The following is a 26,547-nucleotide window of genomic DNA, read 5'->3' as shown; positions in this document are numbered from 1 at the left end:
ATTTTCTAAATTATCTATTACCTCCTTAATAATGGATTCTAGCTTTTTCCCCAATGATAGATGTTAGGCTAACTGGTCTATAGTCTTACCCTTTCAGGGTTCAATGCTCAATTTAGCTATTCTTTTCCTTTTTATATACTTACTGAAGATTTTACTGTGTTTTTATATTTCTTGCTAGTTTTCTTTCATACTAATATCTCCCTCTATTATATTTTTAGTCATCCTTTGCTGGTTTCTAATATTTTCTCAATCTTCTGGCCTACCACTATTCTTTGCAGCATTATACATCTTTTCTTTCAATTTGATACCATCCTTAACTTCCCCTGTTAGCTACAGGTGGTGCACCCTTCTTGTAGAGTCTTTCTTCCTCAATGGAATATATCTGAGAGTTTTGCTCAAATATCTCAAGCACCTGACACTGCTTCTTTGCATCTTACCTTTTAACCTATTTTCCCAGTTCACTCTAGCCAACTCTGCCTTCATACCCTTACAAATGCCTTCATCTGAGTTTAAGCCATTAGCTTCAGACCCAACATTCTCACCCTCAAACTGAATATGAAATTCTATCATATTACGATCGTTCTTACCTAGATCATCCTTTAGTATAAAGAAATTTATTAATCTGGTCTTGTAACACATTACCCATGTCTAAAATAGCCTGTTCCCTGTTTAGTTCTAGAATGTATTGTTCAAATAAACTGTCCTGAATACATTCTGTGAAGTAATCCTCCAGACTATCTTTGCCAATTTGATTTGTCCAACCTACATGGAGATTAAAATCTCCCACAATTATTGCAATCTTTCTTACAGACCCGCATTATATCTCAATTTATACTCTGTCCTACATTGTAGCTAATGTCAGAGGCCTATAAACCATTCCCATCAGTGACTTCTTTCCTTTGCTATTTCTTATCTCCATCCAAACCAAGAACGTTTCTCACTACTGTAATGATCTCATTTTTAATCTTTATTGAGAGCACTACCACGCCTCCTTTTCATTTTTTTCCTGCCCCTCCAAAACATCAAATACTCTTGAATATTCAGGTCCCAGCTGTCATCACTTTGCAACCATGTCTCTATAATAGCTATCACCGCATACTCATTTATTTCTGTTTGTGCAACCAATTCATCCATCTCATTACGATGCTGCATGCATTCGGATAAAGAGCCCTTAATAACTGTGGACCTGGCATCATTTGTAGACTGGACAAAGTAAAGATGGCAGATTTCCTTCCGTAAAGGGCATTAGTGAACCAGATGGGTTTTTACAACAATCGATGATAGTTTTACTGTCACCATTACTGAGACTAGTTTTATACTCCAGTCTTATTAATTAAAATTTCACCATCTGTGATGGTGGGATTTTAACACACATCCCCAGAGCATTAGCCTGGGCCTCTGGATTACTAGCCCTGTGACATTACCACTGTATCACCATCTTGCCCTGGGTATTTGCTGGTGCAACTTTATGTTTGTATGCTCTGTCCCTTCCTGTCACACTAACACCTGCAGCTTTACCCTTCACTATTACCTTGTCTTTTCTCTTCAGCTTTCCACATCTTCCCTCACATGAACTCTTACCACACCAACCCCCACCTCCCGTACCTCTACACTATTTAGTTTAAAGCCCTCCCTATAGCCCTAGTTACATGATTTGCCAAGATGCTAGTCCCATTATGTATAGTTCAGGTAAAGCTGTCTCAATGGTACAGCTCCCTTTCTCACCAGTGCTGGTGACAGTGTCCCATGAATCAAAATCCATTTCTGCCATGCCAATCTTTCAGCCACATATTCAACACTTTGATCTAAGTCAATTTGCTCATGACTGAGGTACTCATCCAGAGATTACCATCTTTGTAGTTCTGCTTTTTAATTTAGTTCCTAGCTGTTCATACTCCATCAATAGAACTTCATTCTTAATCCTACCTATCTTGTGGATACCCTAATGGACAACAACAACTGGATCCTTCCCCTCCAAGATCCTCTCCATTCCTGAAGAGATGTCCTTAACCCTGGCACCTGGCAGGCAACACAGCCTTTGAGGCTCGTGCTCTTGACAGCAGAGAACAGTGACTATCCCCCAACTATACTTCCCACTAATACACCTACATTCCTTTTGCTCCTCCCTATTATGACACAGCCGATGGTAAAGGTGGAGTTGCTCAAATCCCAGAGGGAAACTTGAAACAACTGCCATTTTTGCAATTTGTATGTTTCGAGATGCAGGCTTTGAATTAAGTAGTAATAAGACCATCAAGTCTCAAGAGTTTTTTTTTATAAAACCAAATTAAACATTTATTAATACAAGAAAAATTGTGAACACATACATATGCCTACAAAATTACTACTATAATAATTACAAAAATCCCTTAATTAATCTGATTCTCAGTTACACCCCCATTAAGGCAACAGTAAAACTCAGATTTAAAGAGACACCTGGCAGAGCACACCTGGACAATCACATTCAAAATGAATTTCTTTCAGCCCTGGATTCTTGCAGACAGACTTCAGGTTTAGAAGCTGTAGGCTTCTCACACTTGATGGATCTTAAAATGTCTCTACCTTACACATAATCTCCCTTCCCCTTTATACATATCTTTTTCTTTGAATGTAAATTTTCCATTGTATTACTAGGTTTTTAAATTATACCTCTTCTGACAATAACATCCTTCGAGTCCACTAATTTTATTAAGCTGAAATAAATAAACATTACTTGGCATCTTCTAGCTAGGTCCAAGATTTCACCCATTCTTTTGACTGCTTTATTTAAAAATGCAAATTTCCCCCTTGACACTTATGTTTCTAAACTTCCCCATGTTTATTTAATTACCATTTCAAACCTACTTCTTTCTATACAATAAAGCCTCTAGACCAGCTGACTTTAATCCAATTAAGACACATAGATACACACACACACACAGACACCACTAAACTCTATTTTAAAAAAATATGCTCCAATAACATTATAGATATTAATCGCTCCATGACACCCCCGTTTGAATGGTCCCCTGCACCACAATGCTGCAATCAGTTTGCTCATTCTCCCTGCAGTCCCTGGTCTAGTTCACACAAGCTGCAAGAACCTCGAACCTGTTAAATAATTGCAAGGTTGAAGCTCCTCCATTACTACTTTCTAGATACCCATACCCACTTTTCTTACATTCACACCCTCATGCCCCTGACGACAGACCAAATCTGAAGTACCGAGACCAAGGGCTGTGACTGTCTCCTGGAACAAAGTGTTCCGGTAATCTTCCCCCTCCTTGAAGTGCTGATCCAGCTAAACAACTCTGAGCCAAAGTTTCCTAAGATGCAGACACTTACTGCAGATGTGGTCGCTGTGGATCACACTGGTGTCCACCAGTTCCCACATAGTACAGCTGCAATACATCATTGCCCTGCCATCTTTATTTTGTACTTAATTACTCCTGAAAAAAAAAATTAAATTTAGAATATCACAATGATTATGGAGTTTGACTAGTTACGCTATAAATTTAATACTTATGTCACCCCAGTACCGGTTTAAACTACTGCCCGGTTTAGATGATTGGTGTGAGAAACAGGAATGTCACATTTATGTTCCTCTTTTTTTAAAAAAAACTTAAAAATGTTCATGCATTGGGTCAGTTAGTTAACAAGACCAGTAACCATAGAAACCATTCGAACAATTGTCAGTTCCAATCTGAAAATAACCTGGTAACAAAAACATGGCTGATGAGAACACCAAAAGCCTTTCAGTACAATATTTGTCATTGAAGCTTGAATACATTTATTGGGAAAAGTACATATTGTCCAGCGCTAAATAATTACAATTCAAAAAGCAACTAATTAAAATCTATGACGGAGAATTTTAGCCAGGCCTATTGTACTGCTCATGAATAATCAGAGTGCAGTTATTCCCTGGCTGATTACCACAGAGTTGGGTTCTCTGCACTACTGAATAATTAGCTGCTTTTACTGGATGGGGGCACAGCATAAGGGAGCTGCTTTCACGCAGAATCTGAAACTGGAATTAACGTTGTTTGCTGTCTAGCTGTGCCCACAACTTTGATCAGTAGGGAAATGTCATCATGTCATAGATGCTGTACCTGTTAGGAATGCTTTTTGTAAAATAAAAGGCAAAAAATTCAACGTGCGACCCTACTGCACATTGGCAGGGATGCAGAGTAGAGAGAGGAAGAGATAAATACCCCAGAAACCATTCTGGAGTTATTTTCATGATATGAACTAAAATTGCTCACCCTCTTCCATCACCTAATATAAAATCCCACTATTTACTCATCATCTGGCTATTTGCTGCTCCATGATGTGTCAAGTTGTGTTCCATCACTCAGCAAGTGCTGATACCACAGGCCCACTGTCCCAGTCAGGAGTGTGATGGAATACTCCACACTTGCCTGGATGAGTGCAGCTCCCAGAACACTCAAGAAGCTTGACTGTCTAGGACAAAGCAGCCTGCGCGATTGGCACCACATCTACAAACATTCACTCCCTCCACCACCAACACACAGTAACAGCAGTGTGTACCATCTACAAGATGCACCACAGGAGTTCACCAAGGCTCCTTAGACAGCACTTTCCAAAGCCACAACCACTACCATCTAGAAGGACAAGGGCAGCAGTTAGATGGGAACATCACCACCTGAATTTCCCCTCCAAGTCACTCACCATCCTGACTTGGAAATACATCACCGCTCCTTCTCTGTCGCTGGGTCAAAATCCTGGAACTCCCTCCCCAACAGCACTGCAGGTGTACTTGCACCACATGGGCTGCAGCGGTTCAAGAGGGCAGCTCACCACCACATTCTCAAGGGCAACCAGGGATGGGCAATAAATGCTGGCCTAGCCAGCGAAGACCACATCCCATAAATGAATAAAAAAAACCTGCAACTTGCTTCAATCTTCTCAGGTTGTTGGTGTCAGATTCAATTGGGATAAAAAAAGGAAATCACTATTCTACTTTATGGCTCAATAACTTTTAAGTGAAGATAATTTTTTAAAAAAACCACACTTGAAATGCTATAATCTTTTAAGCTAAAGAAGTATGGTTTGCCACACAGAGATACACAGTGTGCATTGTTGAGGTTGCCAACCTGCCATGATTGTCCTGCAATCTTGAGGAATTAAAGATTTTTTAAAAATATTCACAGTAAAAACACAACACGATTACTATGTCATCTTTTGGTGAGTCTGCATGGTGAATATCTGAAGGATAACGGGCTCATCATTAGAACAATAAAGTCATTCTAGTTGGGTGAATGCTAGGACACAATTTTCAGATCCTAAAGATGCGTTGTGGAATATTCCTTTGCAAATAATGAATCTGTCATGTTAGGCATGATCACAACATAAGATCATTGGGCATGCTGACCACATCATTGTGCTTACTTCTATGAAGAGCCTAAGAACTGAAGCACAGGATTAACAAAAAGCCACTCAGCTCATCAAGTCCACTCCAGTCAAAAAGGAACAGGGGTAATGGTGTCTCTGATGGGCTGCATTGAAGTTATTATAGATGCGATCACATTTAATACTTCTGAGTCTAGGTCACAGGGAGTGTCTGTTTCCTCATCCTGATGGCAGACTGACGCTTTTAAAAGTCTGTAATTCCACCAGAGTAAGGCAGCTACTTCCAGCAACAACATGCATTTATAGAGCAGCTTTAACATTGTAAATCATTCCAAAGCACTTCCAAAGCAAGGAACGTAATCAGAGAGAATTTGTCACAGAGCCACATAAAAAGATGTCGGGGCAGGCAACCGAAAGCTTGATCATAGCAATTTTTTTTTGAAGTAGTGATTCAAGCTTGTTGTTTATTAGGCTTCTAAAAGGAAAGTTACCATCCAGAAAATAAATGCAAAAGAAGCCATGGTGGTTAATTTGCAGACAGCTGTAAAATCTTACAAAGGGCCTCCAGGAAAACTTAACTGACTGGAGTTTTGGAAGTTATACAGCTCTGGAAATGTTTGCCTGGTGGAGGATTAGGATTTTGTTCTAATAGCCATTAAGCAGCTTACTTTGAACTGCTGCCTCAAAATCTCGTGTGGACCGGAAATTAAGTACAATTTTTGAAATGTTATTCAAGCATTCTGCTCAAGTATCCAGTGCACAAGAAAAAAAACACACAAGTTCGGTGTCCCCAATCAATGTTTGTTGATTTTATACAGAGAACCATCAGATAAGTGATGAATCCTTAAACAATGAACAAATTAAACTGCTTGTACTGTGTGATTTACTTTATTTTAAAATGCATTACTTCCACCAGGCAAATACAAAATGTAATTAGGATTAAAGAAGGGACACTTTCACTTCAGTCCTCAGGCCATAAATTGACTGTCAGTTGAATGGATGATTGTCTTTGTCACTGTTTGGAGCTATAAGAAAGAGCAAGTCTGGGACTTTGCAGCTTGCAGTGAGTGAATCACTTCTTGCAGTGCCACATTGATGCATCAATATGTTGCTCCAAGTATGAACTACCTTTTAACAAGAAGTGGACTGATCTGACAGCAGGGCACTTAGGGAGCTGGGCTGAGCTCTCATATTGGAGCTTGACCCTGAACCCTAGCCTGCACTGACATTCTTACTTGTTCCCTCCCAAATGAAGGAGGGAAGGAATTTCATTTAACAGCTTATACTAAACTGAATGGGATGTCTTATAGCACAGTGGATAGCATCCCTGCCACTGAGTCAGCCATTCTGGGTTCAAGTCCCACCCCAGGACTTGATGGTTAAGGAAACTAAGTTCATAACGCAACCAAACAGGTTGAGTATTAATCTGCAAGTACTTCCAACACATACACCAATGGCAGATGGTAATAGCAGGAGAGATTCCTGCTCAGTCATGTGATGGAAAGAATGTTACACAGTCTCTAGCATCACTTTCCATAGCTCCAGACTTTTACGTGCATGCTGCGCAGCAACTCGGACTCAGAGTGAACTGTGACACACCACCAGCACTAAATGAATATATAGGAATTTCCTCCCCGAGAAGGCTCTGACGAAAGTTATTAATTCCATTGGGAGATTAATTAAATGGAGCAAATCCAAAAATTAAACATGTGTTATTTGAAGACGACTTTCTCACAAATTCTCCAATTAACCTTTTCTTGCCCCATCTTTATTTAATTACCTAAAAGTATTGGATAAATTAGTTAAAACTGAAAGAGGAAGTCCAAAGATTACAAAGTTCAGTTAACAGCGAATGATTTGACTGAAAAATTCAGAAAAACAAAGCACAAACTAATTTATGTCAAGTTTTTAAATTTATTCATCTGCTGTGCCTACCTGCTTTCCATCACCACTCTCCGGACCAACATAGGTTAACTTTCGACGAACATAGAACAACATGTCATCCTGTCGCGAGGCCCATTTCTCCATGAAGTAAGTTGAAAACATCCAGGTCCAAAAGACAATCCGATCATCTTTGAAACAGCCTGGTAAGCAAATAAATGGTCTAAGTGGAGGTCTGATATAGAAAAGGTCAGTTTAACCAACACCTTGTGTTGTTACTAACTTCTGCCAACATTACTCCAAACTCTTCACTCCTCTCCCTGAAATGCTGTTAGCACAATACATTACACAGTTCTAGACCCATGGCTCAACCTTTCCAATGAAGCAGACCAAACTATTTGAAATCTGCATGGTCAACTGGGGATCTTTCAGTAATGTTGGCAAGGGTTCTGGTCTGACTTTTCCCTCACTGTTAGAAATACTAAAATAACTTAATCAACATATTATGGTCTGAGAACAGCTCTGAACGCTGTGGAAGACTGCCATGTTAGGGAGAGTTACTGGTTTACCATTCACTTATTACAATACTTTGGTTTTTCCATATGATAAGAGAAGCACATGTAAATTAAAGTTCATAATACACTTCCTAAAAACATGTTGCTACTAAAATTAAGTATGGTAACATGTTGACTCAGCATGCAACCCACAATTTCAGTTCACTTTCTAGTATGGGGCTGCTATAGACGATTTGACAAAGAGTTATTAGTGTTCAACCTCCAAGGAAAGGTCAAAGCTTTGTGATCCATGTAAACCTGTAACTAGAAGTCAGCATGCTTTTGGGTCCATAACAGCTATTAAAAGGCATTCTGTTTGATATTGATCAAAACTGCAGCAGCAATTATTGATGGCTATCTGAAATTTACATATGGCAATAGTTGTCTTGTCAATTACTTTCATTGTAAAAGGTCCATGCCAATACAGGAATGGCCTTGGCTATCCCATGGTATTACATCAACCTAATATTTTAATACAAAAATCAACATTTATGATCTTTGCAGATTTTACGTTTGCTACAATATAGATTGACCAGGAGGTGTTCAAAGGTGTATTTTTAGGACTTTGTTATTCCAATAAATTGAGCCTTTGCTATCAAGACAATTAGCTCAGAGCTTGGTGTAAATTGCTAAACAGGTACTTGGTACTAAAGGGCTCTATTTTTGCACCTTTGATTATATTTGTGTGTTGATAGACAGGACACTAATGATTGGAGGAAGAATCCTTGTGCGTCAAGTACTTAAGTACTTAAAAACGCACACTATATTAAAGCCGATATATACCTTGCAGAAAAAAAATTGGAAGTAATTAGTTAGAAATGAATGTTGAAACTCTACTGCTATTTCCAGTTATCAAAAATTACAAGTTCCTAAAAGTGGACAGGGAACAATAGAAGTTTGCAGGCTAATATGAGCTATGCCACAGATTCCACAGCTGACAAGAGCAATAGAAGCGGACAACTTCTCCACAAGCATAATCTAATTGGGCCATTATGGGAATTGACTAACCCACAATGCGTCCAAGTCCTTCTGGTCAGCTCTAGAACAAGCAGGATGAACAACTGGACCACTTGAATATGAGATGTGATGTTCAGGTAAGGGAATGCGGAGAAATGAAATACTGTATCCTAAATCCTGCATAGCCAATTATTTTTTCATGACTCATTTGCCACTTTCTTTCACTGCAAGCCAAGCCTTCTAAAATTTGGGGTTATTTGGGAAAGTTTAGGGCTTTAGGTCTGCTGCTGGTGACTGTTTCTCCTCCAACCATTAGGTGGGGGTAGCAAGTCTCTCTGCCCATCACCCACAAATTCTCATTCAGCAGTTAAAAGAACAGTGACCGAGGTCCCAGGAATCCTAAATCTTTCCTACCATTGGTTCATCATCTAGTTACATTGATGCTCTTAAACGCTTAGTGTGAAGGAAATAGCTCAGACGTTTGTCCTCTTCCTATACTATTCAGTATTTATGTTGAGCTTTGACTCTTTCCCTATGTTGATCTTTATATAGTGCTGGGAAAATCCAATCTCAAAATCAAACCAAACATAGCAGAATTGAAAAAATAACAATGCAATTGCATATACTGGAATCTAGAAGTGACTCATGATATGTCCTTAATCTCTCAAAGCTACAGACAAGGGGCTGGTTTGCAATGAATATTAATGGTGAAATAACAAAGAAGCCATACAAAAGTGTTATATGAGCTGACACATCAGAACATTATAGAGATGGGTCATTTTGTAAGGAATCATAAACAATATCAGAGGTCAGAGCAATGAGGACTAATGACCTATCCCTCATGAATGAGTGAAATGTGTTCTCTCTAAATCTGCAATATTTTATGGCCTCACTCATGGCACTCTTTTTAAAATGTAAATCAAATAACTTTTAAATGAGATACTTCAATGTGTTAAATCATGTTGCTCTTATAAAAAACATGCATATGGGTCAAATACTGCAACATTTGGCCACTGAACCAAGTATCAAATTTCAAAAACTTCATTCATAGGACATGGCCATCATTGCCAAAGCCGGCATTAATTGCCTATTCCTAATTGCCCTTATGTGTTGTAGGTACATCCACAGAGCTGTTAGGGAGGGAGTTCCAGGATTTTAACCCAGCAACAGTGAAGGAACGGTGATATAATTACAAGCCAGGATGGTATGTGGCATAGGGTCTTCTCAGTTGAAAATTTTTAAATAGAAGTAACACTGACAACATAATGCATTAACGGATTCTGTATAAAATATGGATTCTTACGTTTACCACATAGGCAAAGTAAGGAAAAAATTTTTGCCAGTCATACTTCTGTGTCATGTTCTTGAAGCTCTGCTTGGAGGACTTGGCTATAGTTTGAATTATTGGTAGGTCAAAGCTGAACATTTTCCTGCACATGTTTGACTCTTCCTAATAGATCGATTTTAGCCTGTATCTCCCCGCTTCATTTTGACTTTTATTGTCCAACTATACTGTGGTAACTGAGGGTATAGCCCCTCCTGCTGACTATCAGGGGTCACGTTATGTTTTATAGCAGCTGCGTCCAGAGAGCCCTAAGCATGGGCAATCCGTGGGGTGGGGCTTCCTGACGAGAGTCCTGATTGAGCATGTAGCACCTGAAATGCTTTCTGTAGTAAAGTTTAGTTGTTTCTTGTTGAAACTTGTCCACTCTGTCGAGTCAGTACATTTGGCGACGAGGATAAAATAGCTCCGACTCTGCACTTGCCTTGTTAACATGAGTACATCAAATCTTAAGAAAAAAAGAATAAAGACTACTCACCAGTCATGCCACTCTTTGGCAGACTTGATCTTTATGATGCACCTATGGAAGACTGGAGCTAGTGCGTAGAGCGCCTCAGATTTTATTTTGTAGCGAGCGAGATTACCATGGAGGAAAAGCAGAAAGCCATCCTTTTGAGTGTATGTGGCAGTACAACATACAACTTCATTCGCAATCCGATGGCCCCGAGTGTGCTCAATTTTAAGTACTATAATGAATTAGTGGATCTCGTGAAAACACACTTCCGCCAAAGCCATCTGTAATAATGCAGCGTTTTAAATTTAATTCCAGAGTTAGGGCCCCGGGAAAGTCCATCGCAACCTATGTAGCGGACCTCAAGCAGTTGACAGGACACTGCGACTTTGGGGACACATTAAATGATACGCTGCGGGACCGATTGGTTTGTGGATTTCAGGACGACGCCATATTGCGCCGTTTACTCGTCGAGCTCGACATTGACTTTAAGCGCACCCTGGAAACCTCCTCGCTGTGGAAAGCGCTGCGCGAGACTCTCAGGCTTTGCAACACATACAGCATGGCGCCATTCTTCATGTGGGGTGGGAAAATGGCGTGAAAACTAGGCCCACAGCATCAAAGCGAGAAGCAATGTCCGCTGTTAGAAATATGAAAAAGCCTAGTAGGAACGCTTCAGCAGCAACTTCATGATTAGGTTGTTATAGATGTGGAGGTGACCACGGCGTGGACACCTGTAAATTCAAAGAGACTGTCCAATTAGTGCCCGTAGTTCTGTAAATATCTTCTTTTCAAGTATATATTCAATTCCCTTTAGAAAATTATTACTGAATTTGCTTCCAATACTTTTTGAGGTAATGTATTCCAAATCATAATTCTGTGTAAAAAGAAAATCTCCTAATTTTTCCCATGGATTTTTTAGCAATTATATTACCTTAGATTGCAGGATATAAGACAACCTGTTGGCGCCAAAACTTTTGTTTAGGCCTTTACTTGGTGTACGAATCAACACCTCCTTCTCTGCTAAGACAGGCTATATTTGCATTAGGAGTCGGCCCCAATTTTTCACGTCAGAAATGCGTGTTTTACTTATAAGTCCGCACATGGGATCAAGCAAGTATTTGCCAAGATCATGTGCAGGAGTTTAAGACAAGCCCAGACATGTGGTGAACGACAAACAGAAACCGGTCATCCAGCAGAAAGAATGACGTATAATGATTGTTTTAAGCCAAAAGTCATAACATTTGCTAACTTGTCAAATAATTGTGCTACAGCGTGGGAATTCGGTGTGAGTGGAAAAAACTGGTGCAAGAATGGAAGATGGAGGAATCTGCCCTGAAGAAGCCACTCAAGACCAAATACGACATGAGAACAGGAACCAGATACTGGCCTGATTTTGAGACGCATGTATCAGGACAGGTCCTCAAAAATAGAATGCATTTCTGGTGACAATGTAACCAATACGTGTATGTGCACTTAACTGGACCAAATCAAAGCCGGGGTCAGCAAAGATTTCAGAGCAGCTCGTTGGTGTAGCCACTTTATGGAATGAAAACAACTAGAGTTTCAGCAGAAGAACAAGATCGCTCAGAGACTACAAAGAGAGCTCAATGCCAAAATTACCAGTTTCCAGCAGTTTATCATCAGACAGTGGCAAAAACACGAGTACCCAACATGGATGAAATGCCCAGGAATTTTGACATGCCCAGCAGACAAACTGTGGAGTGGAAAGGTTGGGAAAAAGTTCTAGTGAAAACTACAGGACATGAGAAGACAAGATTTACGGTAGTACTAGATTGCATGGCCGATGAAATGAAATTATGAATGAACTATGGTAATTTTCAAATAGAAAACCATGCTGAAAATCAACTTCCCTGCAAGAGCTTTTGTGGATGCCCATGGACAACAGACGAATATGGATAGAGTGAAGTTGTGGATCGATTGTGTGAAATAAGCGTTCCGGTGGCCTACATAAAGAACATAGCTCATTGGTTATATGGGAACTGAACATGTCCCAAACTAATGAGATCAAGAGATGTCTGCAAAGAAATAACACAAACATTGCAGTTATACTGGGGCCTAACATCCATAGTTCAGCCTTTGATGTGTGTCTCAACAAGCCATTCAAGGATCATGCATCGGCGGAGAAGAAAACAGTTGACGTTTCGAGTCTTCATGACCCTTCAACAGCTCTGTTGAAGGGTCATGAGGACACGAAACGTCAACGTTTTTCTTCTCCGCCGATGCTGCCCGACCTGCTGAGTTTTTCCAGGTAATTCTGTTTTTGTTTTGGATTTCCAGCTTCCACAGTTTTTTGTTTTTATTCAAGGATCATGTTTCCTTGCAGTGATGACCACCAGCTTCTGAAGGGCAATTAGGGATGGGCAATAAATGCTGGCCTAGTCAGAGACACCCACATTCCATGAACAAATAAAAAAAAGGACACATGTTTTTGGCTGACAGGGCAGTAAAGCTGTGTAGTTATAGAATAAAGCAGATCTAACAATTTGACAGGTTTTTCCACAGGCCTTACAATAGGTTGTGTGCAGAACACGCCCTCAGCAGAGGTGGACATGGGCCACTCGTAATTAGTTACGCTGTTGATTTTTGCAGGGACATTTGAGTGCAGATTCAAAAAACAGTCTTGTAAGCACCACCACAGACTATGCTGGCACAAGATGGAAATGCCCTCACTGCAATGACTATGTATGGGAGGGTGCTGTGCATTATTTTCTCACTTGAAATTGTGTTTAAGGGGAATCAATCCATTTCCAGTGAAAAAACTTTTAGCTTTCATTTAGCTGCACAGTGCCTCTAGATTTACACAAAAAATATGCAACTCATTTTCACTATTAATTTGTCAAACAGAAACTTCATATGGTGCACATAAATCAAAAAGACTTGCATTTATATAACGCTGTTCATGGCCACTGGACATCAAAGCGCTTAACAGTGATTGGAGGGCTAAAGTTAATCACAATGTAATGTAAGAAACATGGCAGCAAATTTGTGCTCAGCAAACTCCCACAAACAACAATGTGATAATGAGCAGATAACCTATTCTTTTGAGACATTGGACATCAGGAATAACTCCCATGCTCTTCTTCACAATAGTGCCATAGGATCTTTTACATCCATCTGAACAGATGGGCTTTTGTTTTTATGTTTCATTCAAGATGGCGCCTCCAACAGTGCAGTGCTTCCTCAGTACCGCACTGGACTGTCAGCCTTCATTTTATGCTCAAGCCCTAGAGCAGGACTTGAACCCGGAATCTTGTGATTTGGAAGCCAGGCTGCTACCAACTGAACCACCAACACCAATATTACAATTGTTGACCAAATATTTGAAATATAAACACTGATCAATGTATTGGTTCTAGGACAAAGGGCATTTCATGGGAAGTATTGCCAACTTGGCCGCAATGCCACATGTTACACCCAATAAGGGCATGTCATATTCATAACTTTACACATGGACTGACTCATATGAAAGCTTCTGGACTACACCATGAACTGTTATTATGGTGACCAAGTGGTCAGGTGACCTTTTCTTATTCAGCATAAACTTTGAAGTTTATGGAAAGTTCCAAATTGAATAGTCATTGTTTGAGGGGCGGGGGGGGGGGGGCGTTGCAGTAGAGGGGACAGGCTCCCTCTAGAATGGATATACCAAGATGAATGGTATCTGTGAAATTCACGCCTGTCACTGTTTGAAGCTTACTCAAAACACAGTATCAATGGACTACTAGACTCCAGGTTTGCAGTTCAACAAAGGAAAACTGATGAGACCTGTTATCCACCACCAGTTAATTGTGAAAGACACCATTTATCTCCTATTGTATATCAATGGTCTTTAAGCTATTCCAGGTGACCAATGGCCATTGACCATGTGACCGAAACTGACTTCTGATCTGAGAACCTTTACTACCTCAACATCTAGAAGATGCCTGAGCAGACTGCAGAAGAACACCTGCAGCGGAAGGCTGTGCCATCTTTGACTTTTAATGACCATCAATCGTCAGCCAATCTGAGAACTAGGTTTAAGCTAGCAGCAAGTCATTAAGCAACCAAAGTACTTTTATGACTGGTCCCTGGACAAAGTTCCCCCAATTTGATGATGATCCCGGATGAGGTACCCCAAATTTTTATGGTCCCAGGTGATGAGAGGTGAATTGGCTCCCTTCCTTTATTCAACCTCCTTGGTTAGTCGCAACAAAGTTAATTTTAGAAGGATCCCTTCCCTCGTGGATACCTTTACCTAGTCCAAATGTATTTATGTTCTAAAAGGAGCCAATTTAACCAGGCTGCCTTGAGTCAAAGAAAGAGTGAGTTTATTAGTTACTAAATGTGAGGAAAAATAATAAAAACCCAATGCACATACAAACAGATGAGAAATGAGAAATTGAGTCCAAAAGAATAAGTTAAAAAATAGATAAATGAATCAGTCCTTTGGCTTGTCTGCAAGGACTAGATAGCGAAACATTGCGGCTGTTAAATTGGGGTGATTCCGGTAGCAGTGGCTTTGGCCATTGAGTTGGGGATTCTTGGTTCTGCAAGTTACCTGAAAGGAATTGTCCTGTTTCCTTTTCAACTGTAGCTTTGCTGACTGTGACTTGCTTCCAGCAATCAGAGAGAAAGAGCTTTTTTTTTTAAACCTGCAAGCGTAGGGGTGCCCAGTTGGTGTTCTTCAATTATGACTTTCACAGCACACACACACACACACACCATAACAGAACACCAGGTTAGCACACAGAACTAGGGTTGCGTTTGGCTTTTTTAAACCCCTTTCCTTGTGTATTCCTGGAAGGGAAAAAACAAACATGTCTTTCGCCCAGATCTGTTTTCTTTTCAACTCAGTTCATGTTCGCAGTCTGGGATATAACTCAACAGAAGGTAATCATTTCCCATTACATCCGTAACCACAGGAGATTACAATTCAGTTTGCATTGTATCTTTTCCTTAGAAGCCCCTCTGCCTGAAGTAGGCTGTATCACACCTTTTAGGTGTAACATTCCATTCTCTCTGAACTAGTTGGTCAAGTAATCCACATGGGAATTTTTCAGCAAGTGGTTACTTTACAGTCTCAGCCAGATTTTGCTTGTATGTCCTCTTTAAAAAAAAGACGTCTTACTTAAAATTTCAATATCCCCATAAGTAATTCAGGGCTAGGATCCGTGGTCATGAAACTGTTCCAGTTTCAAAGTTCACCTGAGAAACAACCTCCTAGATATTCTACTACAAGAAAGCTCTCAACCTGCTGTAAACCTTTCGATTTCCATAACCCTTACTTCAACATTAAATCTTTGTCACAAAGAAACGCTCAAATATTAATTTTTAGTTCTTTGGCTGAAAACAGCAATTGAACTTTTAAAAAGACAGATTATTTTTGAAACAGACTAAAGTCTAAAAACCTACATTGAGATGGCTGACATTATATATATATCACCAAAAACAATGATGCCCTTCCTTACTTCCCCCTGGGGGACTTTCCTTCCTGCCCTATTGACAAGATATTTATAGAAATCACCTACAAAATTCAACAACTGACAATGAACCATTCAACGGTTAACCTCTTGGACACAAGACCTTGATTTTCAAGATAGCTCTCCAGATGACCTAATCAAATTATAATTGGAATCTACAATTATGTTTAAATTACTAGCAGCTGGAGAGAGATCACATGGCCAGCTAAATGTTCGTGTGGATTTAGCATGAGTTCCTCAACAGAATTGGACTTGCAGCTGAGCTATGTAGAGCTCCTGCTCTCCCTCTCTCTCCACACAACTAACGCATTTGGACCCTGTCTACTAATTTGACTGCATCTCCATTCTGCAATAGAGATTTTAAAGAAAGAACTCAACTCCACAGCTGTGAATCCAGGAGAACAACCAACTCTGGTGTCATCTACTTTAAATCGGAAGCATCAGGACCATTGAATTCAACCTGAAGGCAGAGGAGACTGAAACAAGTGTAATCTGTAAATGTGCATTTATCATTTCATATGTGTATGTGTTTGCCTATGTGTGACGTGTTAATTTGAGGCAAGTGAGAGAGAATAAATGACCTTTACTTTAAACTCACGAAAGCTTGCTGCTGAATTATTTAATTGTAATACACACTCCAAGGATAAAAAGAGACACACCTTTTTCCATACGAAACATACAGGTTACAGGCAGTAATACAGCAAATACACTCTGTCCGTGACACACTCAAGAAATGTTATTATGGCTGTATATCAAATCATTTCTTTTCAACACCTCAACTCCCCATTAGCCTAATAATCCCACTAAGATTGATAAGAAAGCTGAAGGATGGGTGCACATGACACTGATTAGTAATAAAGTACACAGTTATCTTACCCGAGGGCAACGTCCCAACTAATTAGGCAAACACTCCTGCTAAGGAATGTTGTAAAAATTTGATAAAGTTTTAATCAACATATGTTCTTGGTATAGCTGAAAAAATTTCTTCTTCACAGTGTTCTTGGTACCACTAGCTGCCTACCTCAGCTGAAACCATATTTGCTATGCAAACATTCCATTGGGTCTATTGAATTAAGAACCAAATGCACTTACACCTCAAGTATCTCCAACCTCAATGGCTGAGGAACTATGATCCAGAATCTTAACCATCACTAACTTATGTTGGAGTGTCTCTAGTCTATAGCTATTTGATGAAATACAGAACAGCACTGGCATGTAGCATAAAAGCTCTGGAATCAAACGTCTAATGATGACCGCAAAACCATTGCTGATTGTTGTAAAAACCTATATGGTTCAGAAATGTCCTTTAGGGAAGCAAATCTGCCATCCTTACCTGGTCTGACCTACATGTGACTCCTGACCCACAGCAATGTGGTTAACTTTTAAATGCCCTCTGAACAAGGGCAATTAGGGATGGGCAATAAATGTTGGTCTAACCAGTGACACCCATATCCCATGAACGAATAAATAAATAAAAAAGCATTAATGAGGAGCCAGCATTCCATCTGTTTTGAAAGGCTGAAAGGAGCACAAGGAGTCAGTGAGGTGAAAGTGATCTTTGCTTTTGTCTGCCATTAATTGGAACTGTGTGTCACATATTCTGACCACTTCCTGCCACACTTGCCATGTATACATTCCTATCAGCTCCAAAGGAGCTTATATTTTTCTCTTTGGAACTCAGGGATCCCTTTGGTGTTGTTGGTGCTCCAGCAGATTCACTTCCCCAGTTTGGATTCATGAAAGTAAATGCTGCCTCCCTTTGTACTGCTACACTCAAGATCCCCATATAAGATGCTGCTCTCATTACGTGCAATGCATGAATATCAGCTTTCAAAACACACAGTGCACTTCTACAAATTATAAGTTATCCCAGAAAAGCCAGTTAATTAACCACAGTTACATTGAGGTTATTAGGCTAACCCACTCCCACCAAAACTTCGATTCCATCCAGCATATATTGCACTGGACGCACCGTAAAAGTGGAATCATTCAACCATTGAAAACAGATTTACTTTTACTCTCTGAAGAGATTGCTTTTGAAAGTTAAATCCACTTCGCTAAATACTCAGCAAATCACAAAAACAGAGCCATAATTGAAGCAACCCATTCATGAAGTGCTCTAGAACAGTCAGCAGCATGCACTAAGTGCAAACACGCACACTATACCCATTCAACCTCAATACCTATAAAAACAAAAAACTGCGGATGCTGGAAATCCAAAACAAAAACAGAATTACCTGGAAAAACTCAGCAGGTCTGGCAGCATCGGCGGAGAAGAAAAGAGTTGATGTTTCGAGTCCTCATGACCCTTCGACAGAACAGAAGGGTCTGTTGAAGGGTCATGAGGACTCAAAACGTCAACTCTTTTCTTCTCCGCCGATGCTGCCAGACCTGCTGAGTTTTTCCAGGTAATTCTGTTTTTGTTTTCAACCTCAATATCTACTGCTTAGGAACCAAACGTAGCAGTTACATACACAATGTTCCACTTCTACACATTATATAGCTTGTATACAGATTCTGTGCTTCTTCAGTGCCCTTCTAATCAATACCACTGCATTAGTTGTTTATTTATAAATCCAAATTTTTACAAGCACGTGATAACCTGATAAAAAGAAAGAAGGCACTTTAAATGATTCCCAAAGGAGTCACAAGGTTTGAGGTCGAAAGATACACACTCTGTGCACACAATTTCAGTTTGGGTAAAATTAGTGTTCAAACCGGATGGTATGTTACAGGTCATTGGAAAAGCATATCATTTGAAGAGTAAATGTAGCATTCAGAGCCAGGGAACAAGGATGAAAGTACCACTTTGCTGATTCTCACACACATTACTCCTTTCTGTGCTTGCCATGGCTAATGCACAAATATCTACAGAATAAACTTTATTAAAATGGACATCAAAACTGCATTTCTGGAACGTCGACTCATTATTAAGCTTTGATTTTCCTGAAATCATTGATTCATTTTATGGGCCTTACATGATAACTGTAAGTTCAGACTGAATACAATTAGAACAACATGGGGGAAAAAATGAATCAACATATCGATCAGAGGTTAAAAAAAACACAGCTATGAGCCACAGATATTGGTCAATTGGCTGAATGTCAACTGATAGGTCAAAGGCCACATGCTCTAAAAACAATTCCATTCCTTTTGCAATCATTCAGTGTCACAGCCAATTTGATGCTGTGTGGTCCAGTGCTCCACCAAAGCAAGAACAGCCATGAGGTGGTGCATGAACCTAACTTTAGAAAGACTAAATTTTTCTTTGCAATGGACTGTCGTGAAGCTTCATTTTAAAAAGAACAGGTTTTGCTTCAAAGAAAAGCGTGTGCAGTGTGTGTTGGCTGGGGGTGGGGCAGTGGCACACAGTGCAAATTAGAGCACAAGCGCCGTTTTAATTTTCCACAAAGTGTTATCCTAAAATATTACATTGAGATTTTATCCCTGTGTCGGTCAACATTTTGCACAGCTGAGTGGCATACGTTGGAAAAACTTGGACATCTGCAATATAACTGTATAAGACAGCACTGAATAAGGAATAATTTGAAAGGGCAAATTACTTACAACTGTATTGTTCAATTACTGACTAACAAAAAGTACATACTCTATTAGTAGAAATTGTCTTACATACACTAACAATACAGGTACTTCACATGTTTACTTAACATCCACCACCATTTAAGGAAGTCAAGCACTCAAATGATCAAAAAGTATTCTGCTTTCTGTTTTACCATTTTAGCAACAAGAGCTCAAAAGGGTTAATAAACAGAAGCATGTGCCATGCAATAAGAATATTGAGGTTACATGGCCAGCAGCAATGGTATCTCGTTTGATTTTTACTTACTAGTCAGAAATGCAATTCAGCACAATAGTTTGTGATTCACACATTGACTTATGCTGCAAGGCTTTATCTCAATTCACCATCCCACAGCCTTATTGTCTTGAATATATAGTACTCACATTGATCCTACATTATGGTGCCAAAACCAATAAGCCTACAGTGGTTGGAAAGTTCCTTGCCAGAAACAACCTGTAGGTTGCACAAAGGCTGTTATTTCAAGTAGCTCAAATTTGAAAAGAACAGACCAATAATTTGATCAAAATAGCTTATTGGATTTCCCATCAAACTAAGGAATTCATGTTCTCTAATGGAATTGTCCTAAATTTAAACAATCTATTATGTTTGCCCTACAGCCAGCTTCTCATGTGATTTTCTAGCTTGTGTGACCTATTTTACAGTTTTGTTTTGGTCAGGAGAGAGAGAGAGAGAAATGGAACTTCTTTATCCTCTCTCCATATGTCCATAAGCAGAGGTGCTTTTGAATTATTTTTAAAGTAGGCTGTGATGTGTTTCTCCCCAATCCCTTGGTTTGTGTGATCCAATTTAATTGTCACTCACAGAAAACTCATATTATGATCAACTCAGAAGGTTAGTTTATTCACATTGAAACCAGGAATTGGGTGGGTTTGTGGGGGTGGCGTACAAGGGTGTTTGCAACCCCTCCCCCACCACACACACAGACAGAGCAAGGTTGGGGGGTTGGGATAGAAAAGAGGAAGATTTACAACTATGGGCAACAACACTAAAAAGGTCACAGAAACGAATATTAGTTTGTGAATTCAACAGTCTGAGAAGTCAAAGTCCAGAGGGTGTTTCCTTTGTGGCAGTGTTCAGTCCAGATGAGTTTCTGGTTGGAGACAATGTGAAAACTCCTTGAAACGAATGATGATGCAGCACGATGGGGTTTCTATGCTTAGAATGCCTGGTAGGTGATGATCAGAGACTTGTAAAAATCAAACAGTCTTCGAGGAGTTGAGAGATGGTTGCTTGCTCAGCTGGGCTGCTGGAATCCTTTCCAGTTGGTGTTAAAACAGCAGTCTGATGGTTTCTTGGTTCTCAAAGAAAATGTAGAGATTTCAAACTGGTCACTCGAGTTATGCGATTTCCTTTCTCCACAATGATGTCAAAAGGGATATTAATCTATTATCTGGAACTAGTTTCAGGACTGAATGTCCCGGCCATTAGCTGTTGAGAGAGTTACCATCTACATTGAGGTTCTTGTGTTGGGAAGCCATTGTCTTGGCAGGCCCTCTAGAGTCCGCTGGAGGGGTAAGCTTATCAAGATGCAAATGACGTCCATTGCCCCCTCAATGATCCCCTTTTGAAATGAACCTGGACAGTCCCAGGTGTGAGCTGTTAACAACCCTGCAGGCATAGTGAGTTTCATGATATCCTTACAAATGGGTGCGATTCCATGATGATGAGGATTCTTTTGTTCTTGTAACTTCTGTTGGTAGCTTCCAGAACAAAGGGCCAATCCTGTGGTCACATCTTTTTGATTCAGCATAAAGTCCATTTTAAAATATGTAAAAGCAATAAAGTTCTGATATATACCATTTTGGATTTCTTTTCCTGTCTTATTGACTTTCAAAACACATTTCCTTTAGAAATCGTAAGTCAAAGATATTTCAATCAAATCAAAAATCACAATGAGCACCCCAAACAGAGGGAGCAAGAGAGGCATGACCTGGGTTCTAGGTTCTTTTCATGCTACTACTGCCAGTTTCTCAGATACCCACCTATCCCTCAATGAGATTACCAGATTTGACCTTCTAGGACAATCAATACTCTGCTACTCATCAACTTCCTATTCAATTGTAACAGGCACTTCCTCGAAATGGAAAAAAAATAGTTTAACTGCTCCAAACAAGATGAAGGAGCTTGCTTTGTTTTGCAGTAAAGGAAAGCCACTAAGCAGCAAGGGAAACGATTTGTGCAGAGAAAGATTCTGTCCTCCAAGGAACAACTGCAGATAAAATAAAATAGACCACCATTTACTGTGTTCTGTAGTGAAGCCATCACAGAGTAACACAAAGAAAATTATATATATTCGTTACAAGAACATAAATAGCCACAACCTGACAACAATCCCCAATGCAATCTGCAGCATCAGTTACTGCAGTGTAACTGTCCATTTCATTTTCATTGAGTTGATATGAACCACATTTGCTCAACTGCTCTAAATCATGGAAAATGATACAGCCAACAACTGTACAAAGCACAGCTCAAAGAAATGTAGAATAATTTTTGAAGAAAACACAAAGTGGGAGATGTGTCTTTTTAACAAATTTACCATGAAGAGTTCATTTCTTTGCAAATAATTTATCAAGGCCAAATGGCATTATGAACCCTGATAAGGAAGGACAATAATATTCTTTTATTAATGTATATAGCAGATGGCTCAAGTCAAACTGCCATAAAAAGATGCATAACTAGTTATACAATGAGGTAAATATTCAGAAGGATGGTCTCTCAAAGTCATCGCCTTTAATGGAGTTCAGAGACAGACAGAGTTGATGATCTGCAGGTAAAACAATGTCATGGCTTGATACTGGTATTGGGGTATACTGGTAACTCTGATTTGCCACCTGAAATGAGGCACAAAAATCAAAACATGTTTTCCATTTACGCCTGGATGCTTTTAATAAACAAATGGGAACAGCCAACTTTGTGAATGAAGCAGAATAAAGCATTTACAATGTCAACATCAGAGTTAAGGGACACAACCTGCAGAAGTGCAGATAAAATACTTTGGCTCATTTACCATCGCTGTATCTAATTGCCCTGAACAATTCCCCAGTCCAAGACTGGCTATCTACTTATTTGCATCTATGACAGTCTTCACTCAGTGATAACATTAGTGCAGCACTGAGACCTTAAACCAAGGCTCTCCCTCTCCTCTCAGGTGAACATAAAAAGAGGAGAGTTCTCCTGGTGTGGAAGCAAATATTTAGCTCCCAATCACCATCATTAAAAAAAATTATCGCGTCATTTAACTTATTGCTGTTTGTGGAATCTTGCTCTCTGCAAATTGGCTGCAGCTTTCCGATACATTACCAGTGACTGCAATTCAAACAATGAATTTTATTGGCTGCAAATCACTTGGGATGCCCTGACTCCCGAAAGGCACTATACAAAGGTAAATTCTCTGTGTTCTCTAGTCATAGTTAAGCTTGAAAGATGTTCTGGATTCACCTTTAATATTTTGCTCAAAAACTCTCAAATGCTTCCTCACCCTCCTCTTTTCAATATTTCTTCTTACATTTTTCTAATCTTTCCTCAAAACCCAGTCCATTGATGGTAGGGATCAGCCTTCTCCTGGCTGCTTTGATAGCGTGAAGGATTCCCTCTTGCTTCAGTGACCAGAATCAAACAAGTAACACCATACAGTTTCAGTACGATACCACAAGCATATAATCTACTGATGTGGTAATAATGCTCAGCATTCTCTTTGTTGTGTTGACTGCACCCATTCGGGGACTGGACATGGATCAGTGTTGGCTCCAACATCATTCCCAGACTGTTCAATTTCCCCCCCAAGTCAGTTTAGTGCCATTCATTAAGCTTGTGTCCTGTTTGATCCCCCAATCTGTAACACCTTACACTTAAAATCTGTATTGAATGTAATTTCCTATAGTTATGCCCACTTCAACGTTTTGTTTCGGTCCTTCAGTGCATCTTTGGCGGTTTCAAATTCCACCCACTCCCACTTCTCCAGCACCAATTAATCCTTATTTGATTGAGTTATATTGCATTTCTGAGTCTAGGTCAATTATGCAAATTAGAGAAGTAGAGGACCCCAGTGAGTACAGTACATCTATCTCCACAACTGAACACTGTTACCCTTACTGATACATACTACTTCATATTCTGTCAATCCCTTAGTCATCTCCAAATTTTACACCCCCTTGAGCTTGTGTCGGAACCTTTCATTTATGATAAAAAAAGGCTTTATGGACGTCGAGGGACACTGCATCATAGGGTTTTCCGTCATTCGCTTGCAAAGTTACTCCCTCAAAGTTAAAAAGGATAGTTAACAACAAACTCACCTGTCTGAAGCTCACCTATTTACAATCTACCTAAATGATTTGGATGGAGAGACTGAACGTATGCAAGCTAAATTTTCCAATGACATCAAGTAGGTAGGAAAGTAAGTTGTCAAGGGGAGGTAAGGAGTCTAGGGATATAGAAAGGTTAATGGGTTTGTAAAAATTTGGCAGATGGAGTATAGTGTGGGAAAATGTAAGCTTATCCACCATGGCAAAAAGAATAGAAAAGTATACTATTTAAATGGAGAGAAATTGCAGAATTCAATGGTACAGAGGGATCTGGGTGTCCTAGGACATGCATCACAAAAAGTTACTATGCAAATACAACAAGTGACTGGGAAGACAAAAGGAATGTTGGCATCCTCTCTTCCCCCAACTCTACTCCGTTCCAACGGAGTTCCCCAGGCAATGTTGCACTGAGCATTTCTTTGACAGCCAAGAATGTGCAGCAGTGTCAGGTCAGGAGAATCTTTGCACACGTGCTATTGCTCAGAAAATTCAGGCCATTAGTTTGATTCAACGTGACACAGAATTCTTTACTTGTCCTACTCCTCAGAATCCTTTATTCGCTCTTAGTCAAACCTCATCATAAAAACTAAGGTTGGAGGTGTGCAAGTGTAGACGTTTTTACAGATCCAAAGATGCAGAAAATTCCAATCATTTGCCTCAATAACTATTATTCGCGGCTTAAGCAAAGGCTCCTCCAAGTCTCCCCTTTATGAAAAGGTAATTCACATTGCTGTTGGAATTGTCGATATCAATTATCTAAACTAAACCTCCAAGCAGTTTCTGTCCTGGTGTTCAAGGACTGGAGTATTAAAAGATACATTTTGCACTAAATTTAACTTTGTGATAAAATGCACACATTTCCCGAACAGATTTACTGTTCAAAAAAAACCACAGTATGATGATTATTTATCCCTGTGAAATGATCACTTCTATACTCTGGGATGTTTAAAGAGCAACTCCAAAGGGCATGGAAGGAAGGCAGGAACATGGGATTCGATTTGGTAGTTTCACTTGGAGCAAAACACCAGCAAAACTTGTTGGGCCAAATGGCTATTTTCCATGTTTAACATTCTATTTTAGTATCTGCATTGACAATTACTGCAGTCACTCCCATGTCACTGTCCATTCTTCCTTTTCTTTAAACATACGTTATGCTTCATCTTTCAAACTACTGCAAATGTTAAACAGCTTCATTTTAGAAGAAAAACTTCCATCAGAATTAGGGAATTAAAATATCACATCATTGTTAATGTTAACCATCCACTTCTAATGCAGGCAACAGCATTCTGGACTTCCAGCAGAATTCAATCTCTTGGAATTCATTTCATATGATAAAGCAGCACCTGTTCTGCTGTGCGTGCTCAAGGGTTCCTTGCATGTGACCTGATCAGCAAGTGTCTGTTAAGTGGGGCATCTTTATTTCCCAATTTTTGTTTGCTGCTACCACATTTTCCTGCCTGAATTGAACACTAAAGGCTCAGTAAGTCTATTCCAGGAAGCAGCCCTCAGCCACTGTTTCTCAACACAGCTATTTTCCAATATTGACTGGTGGATTAAAAGGAAAAAGGCAGAGTGGAGTCTTCTCTGCAAGACAAGCTGGAAAGAAATGTTCTTGCCCACCTTCACTGGGCTGTCCCAGTAGGAACTTGGCAAAAGATTGGAAGTAAATTGCCTGTTAGCCTACCCAGCAAGGAATAATACATGGTATGGACCAAGCTAAAGTGAAACCAAAAGCAAAGAAACTGAATAAACAACTGAAATAAACCATGTTCTCTGCTAATCAGGAATTGACTGATGTGCTTTGTAAAATAGAACTGCATTTCGTAAAGATTACACAGAGCAACAACTGTGCATTATTTCATTAACCACTATGGCAACAAGCACTACTGCATTTCCAAAGGGGCATTGTTGCCAGAGCAAAGGAGAGACAATTACATTGATCTTTATATCAGACGTGGACACTAGAACCCACAGTAAACCTAGTAGAGAAGCAGTTCATGTAAGGTATCCACAAAAGTGCAGATTTGGTAAGATTTAAAATGGTGAAATCTTCAAGGAATCTTCCTTTTCTCCAGTGAAACATGCTTTAGTGCCGTTTTCTGGCAGTAATATATTCTATTGCATCAATATTTTGAAATTTTCAGAGATTTTGTTATTAAAAATATTAAGGGGACCTGTCAGTCTATATGAAAACAGACTTGCCACTGTGAAATCTGACCTCCAATCACTTCTTCACGAGTTAACAACAACAACTTGCATTTATTTAGCACTTTTAACATAGATAATAATAGAAGACTAGAAAAGTATACTACTTAAATGGAGCAAGATTGCAGAACTCAATGGTACAGAGGGATCTGGGTGTCCCAGGACATGCATCACAAAAAGTTACTACAGATACAATAAGTGATTAGGAAGGCAAAAGGAATGTTGGCGTTCTCTCTTCCCCCAACTCTACTCTGCTCCAACGGAGTTCCCCGGGCAATGCTGCACTGAGCATTTCTTTGACAGCCAAGAACATGCAGCAGTGTCAGGTCAGGAGAATCTATGCACACATGCCACTGCTCAGAAGATAGGCTCCAAAGGAGCACTATCAAATTTGAACATCAAGGCACATAAGATATTAGGGCA

The 26,547-nt window shown here is 39.7% G+C and overlaps 1 protein-coding gene across 2 annotated transcripts in view; it reads right to left on the bottom strand.

Moving 5' to 3' along the window:
- The window catches only part of kiaa0930 (KIAA0930 ortholog), a 97,646-nt gene that overhangs the window by 48,422 nt on the left and 22,677 nt on the right, over window positions 1-26,547 (bottom strand). For both annotated transcript variants that reach the window (XR_005946448.1, XM_041215933.1), the window contains exon 2: window positions 7,285-7,433. Coding sequence is in view for 1 of the 2 variants with exons in the window: in XM_041215933.1 (XP_041071867.1) it covers window positions 7,285-7,433 (149 nt within the window). In the remaining variant the exon portion in view is untranslated. The remainder of the gene's footprint in view (window positions 1-7,284; window positions 7,434-26,547) is intronic.

Source organism: Carcharodon carcharias, chromosome 21 (assembly GCF_017639515.1).
Source record: "Carcharodon carcharias isolate sCarCar2 chromosome 21, sCarCar2.pri, whole genome shotgun sequence".
In the NCBI taxonomy this organism is placed as follows: domain Eukaryota; kingdom Metazoa; phylum Chordata; class Chondrichthyes; order Lamniformes; family Lamnidae; genus Carcharodon; species Carcharodon carcharias.
This window is presented reverse-complemented; position numbering and strand designations above follow the sequence as displayed.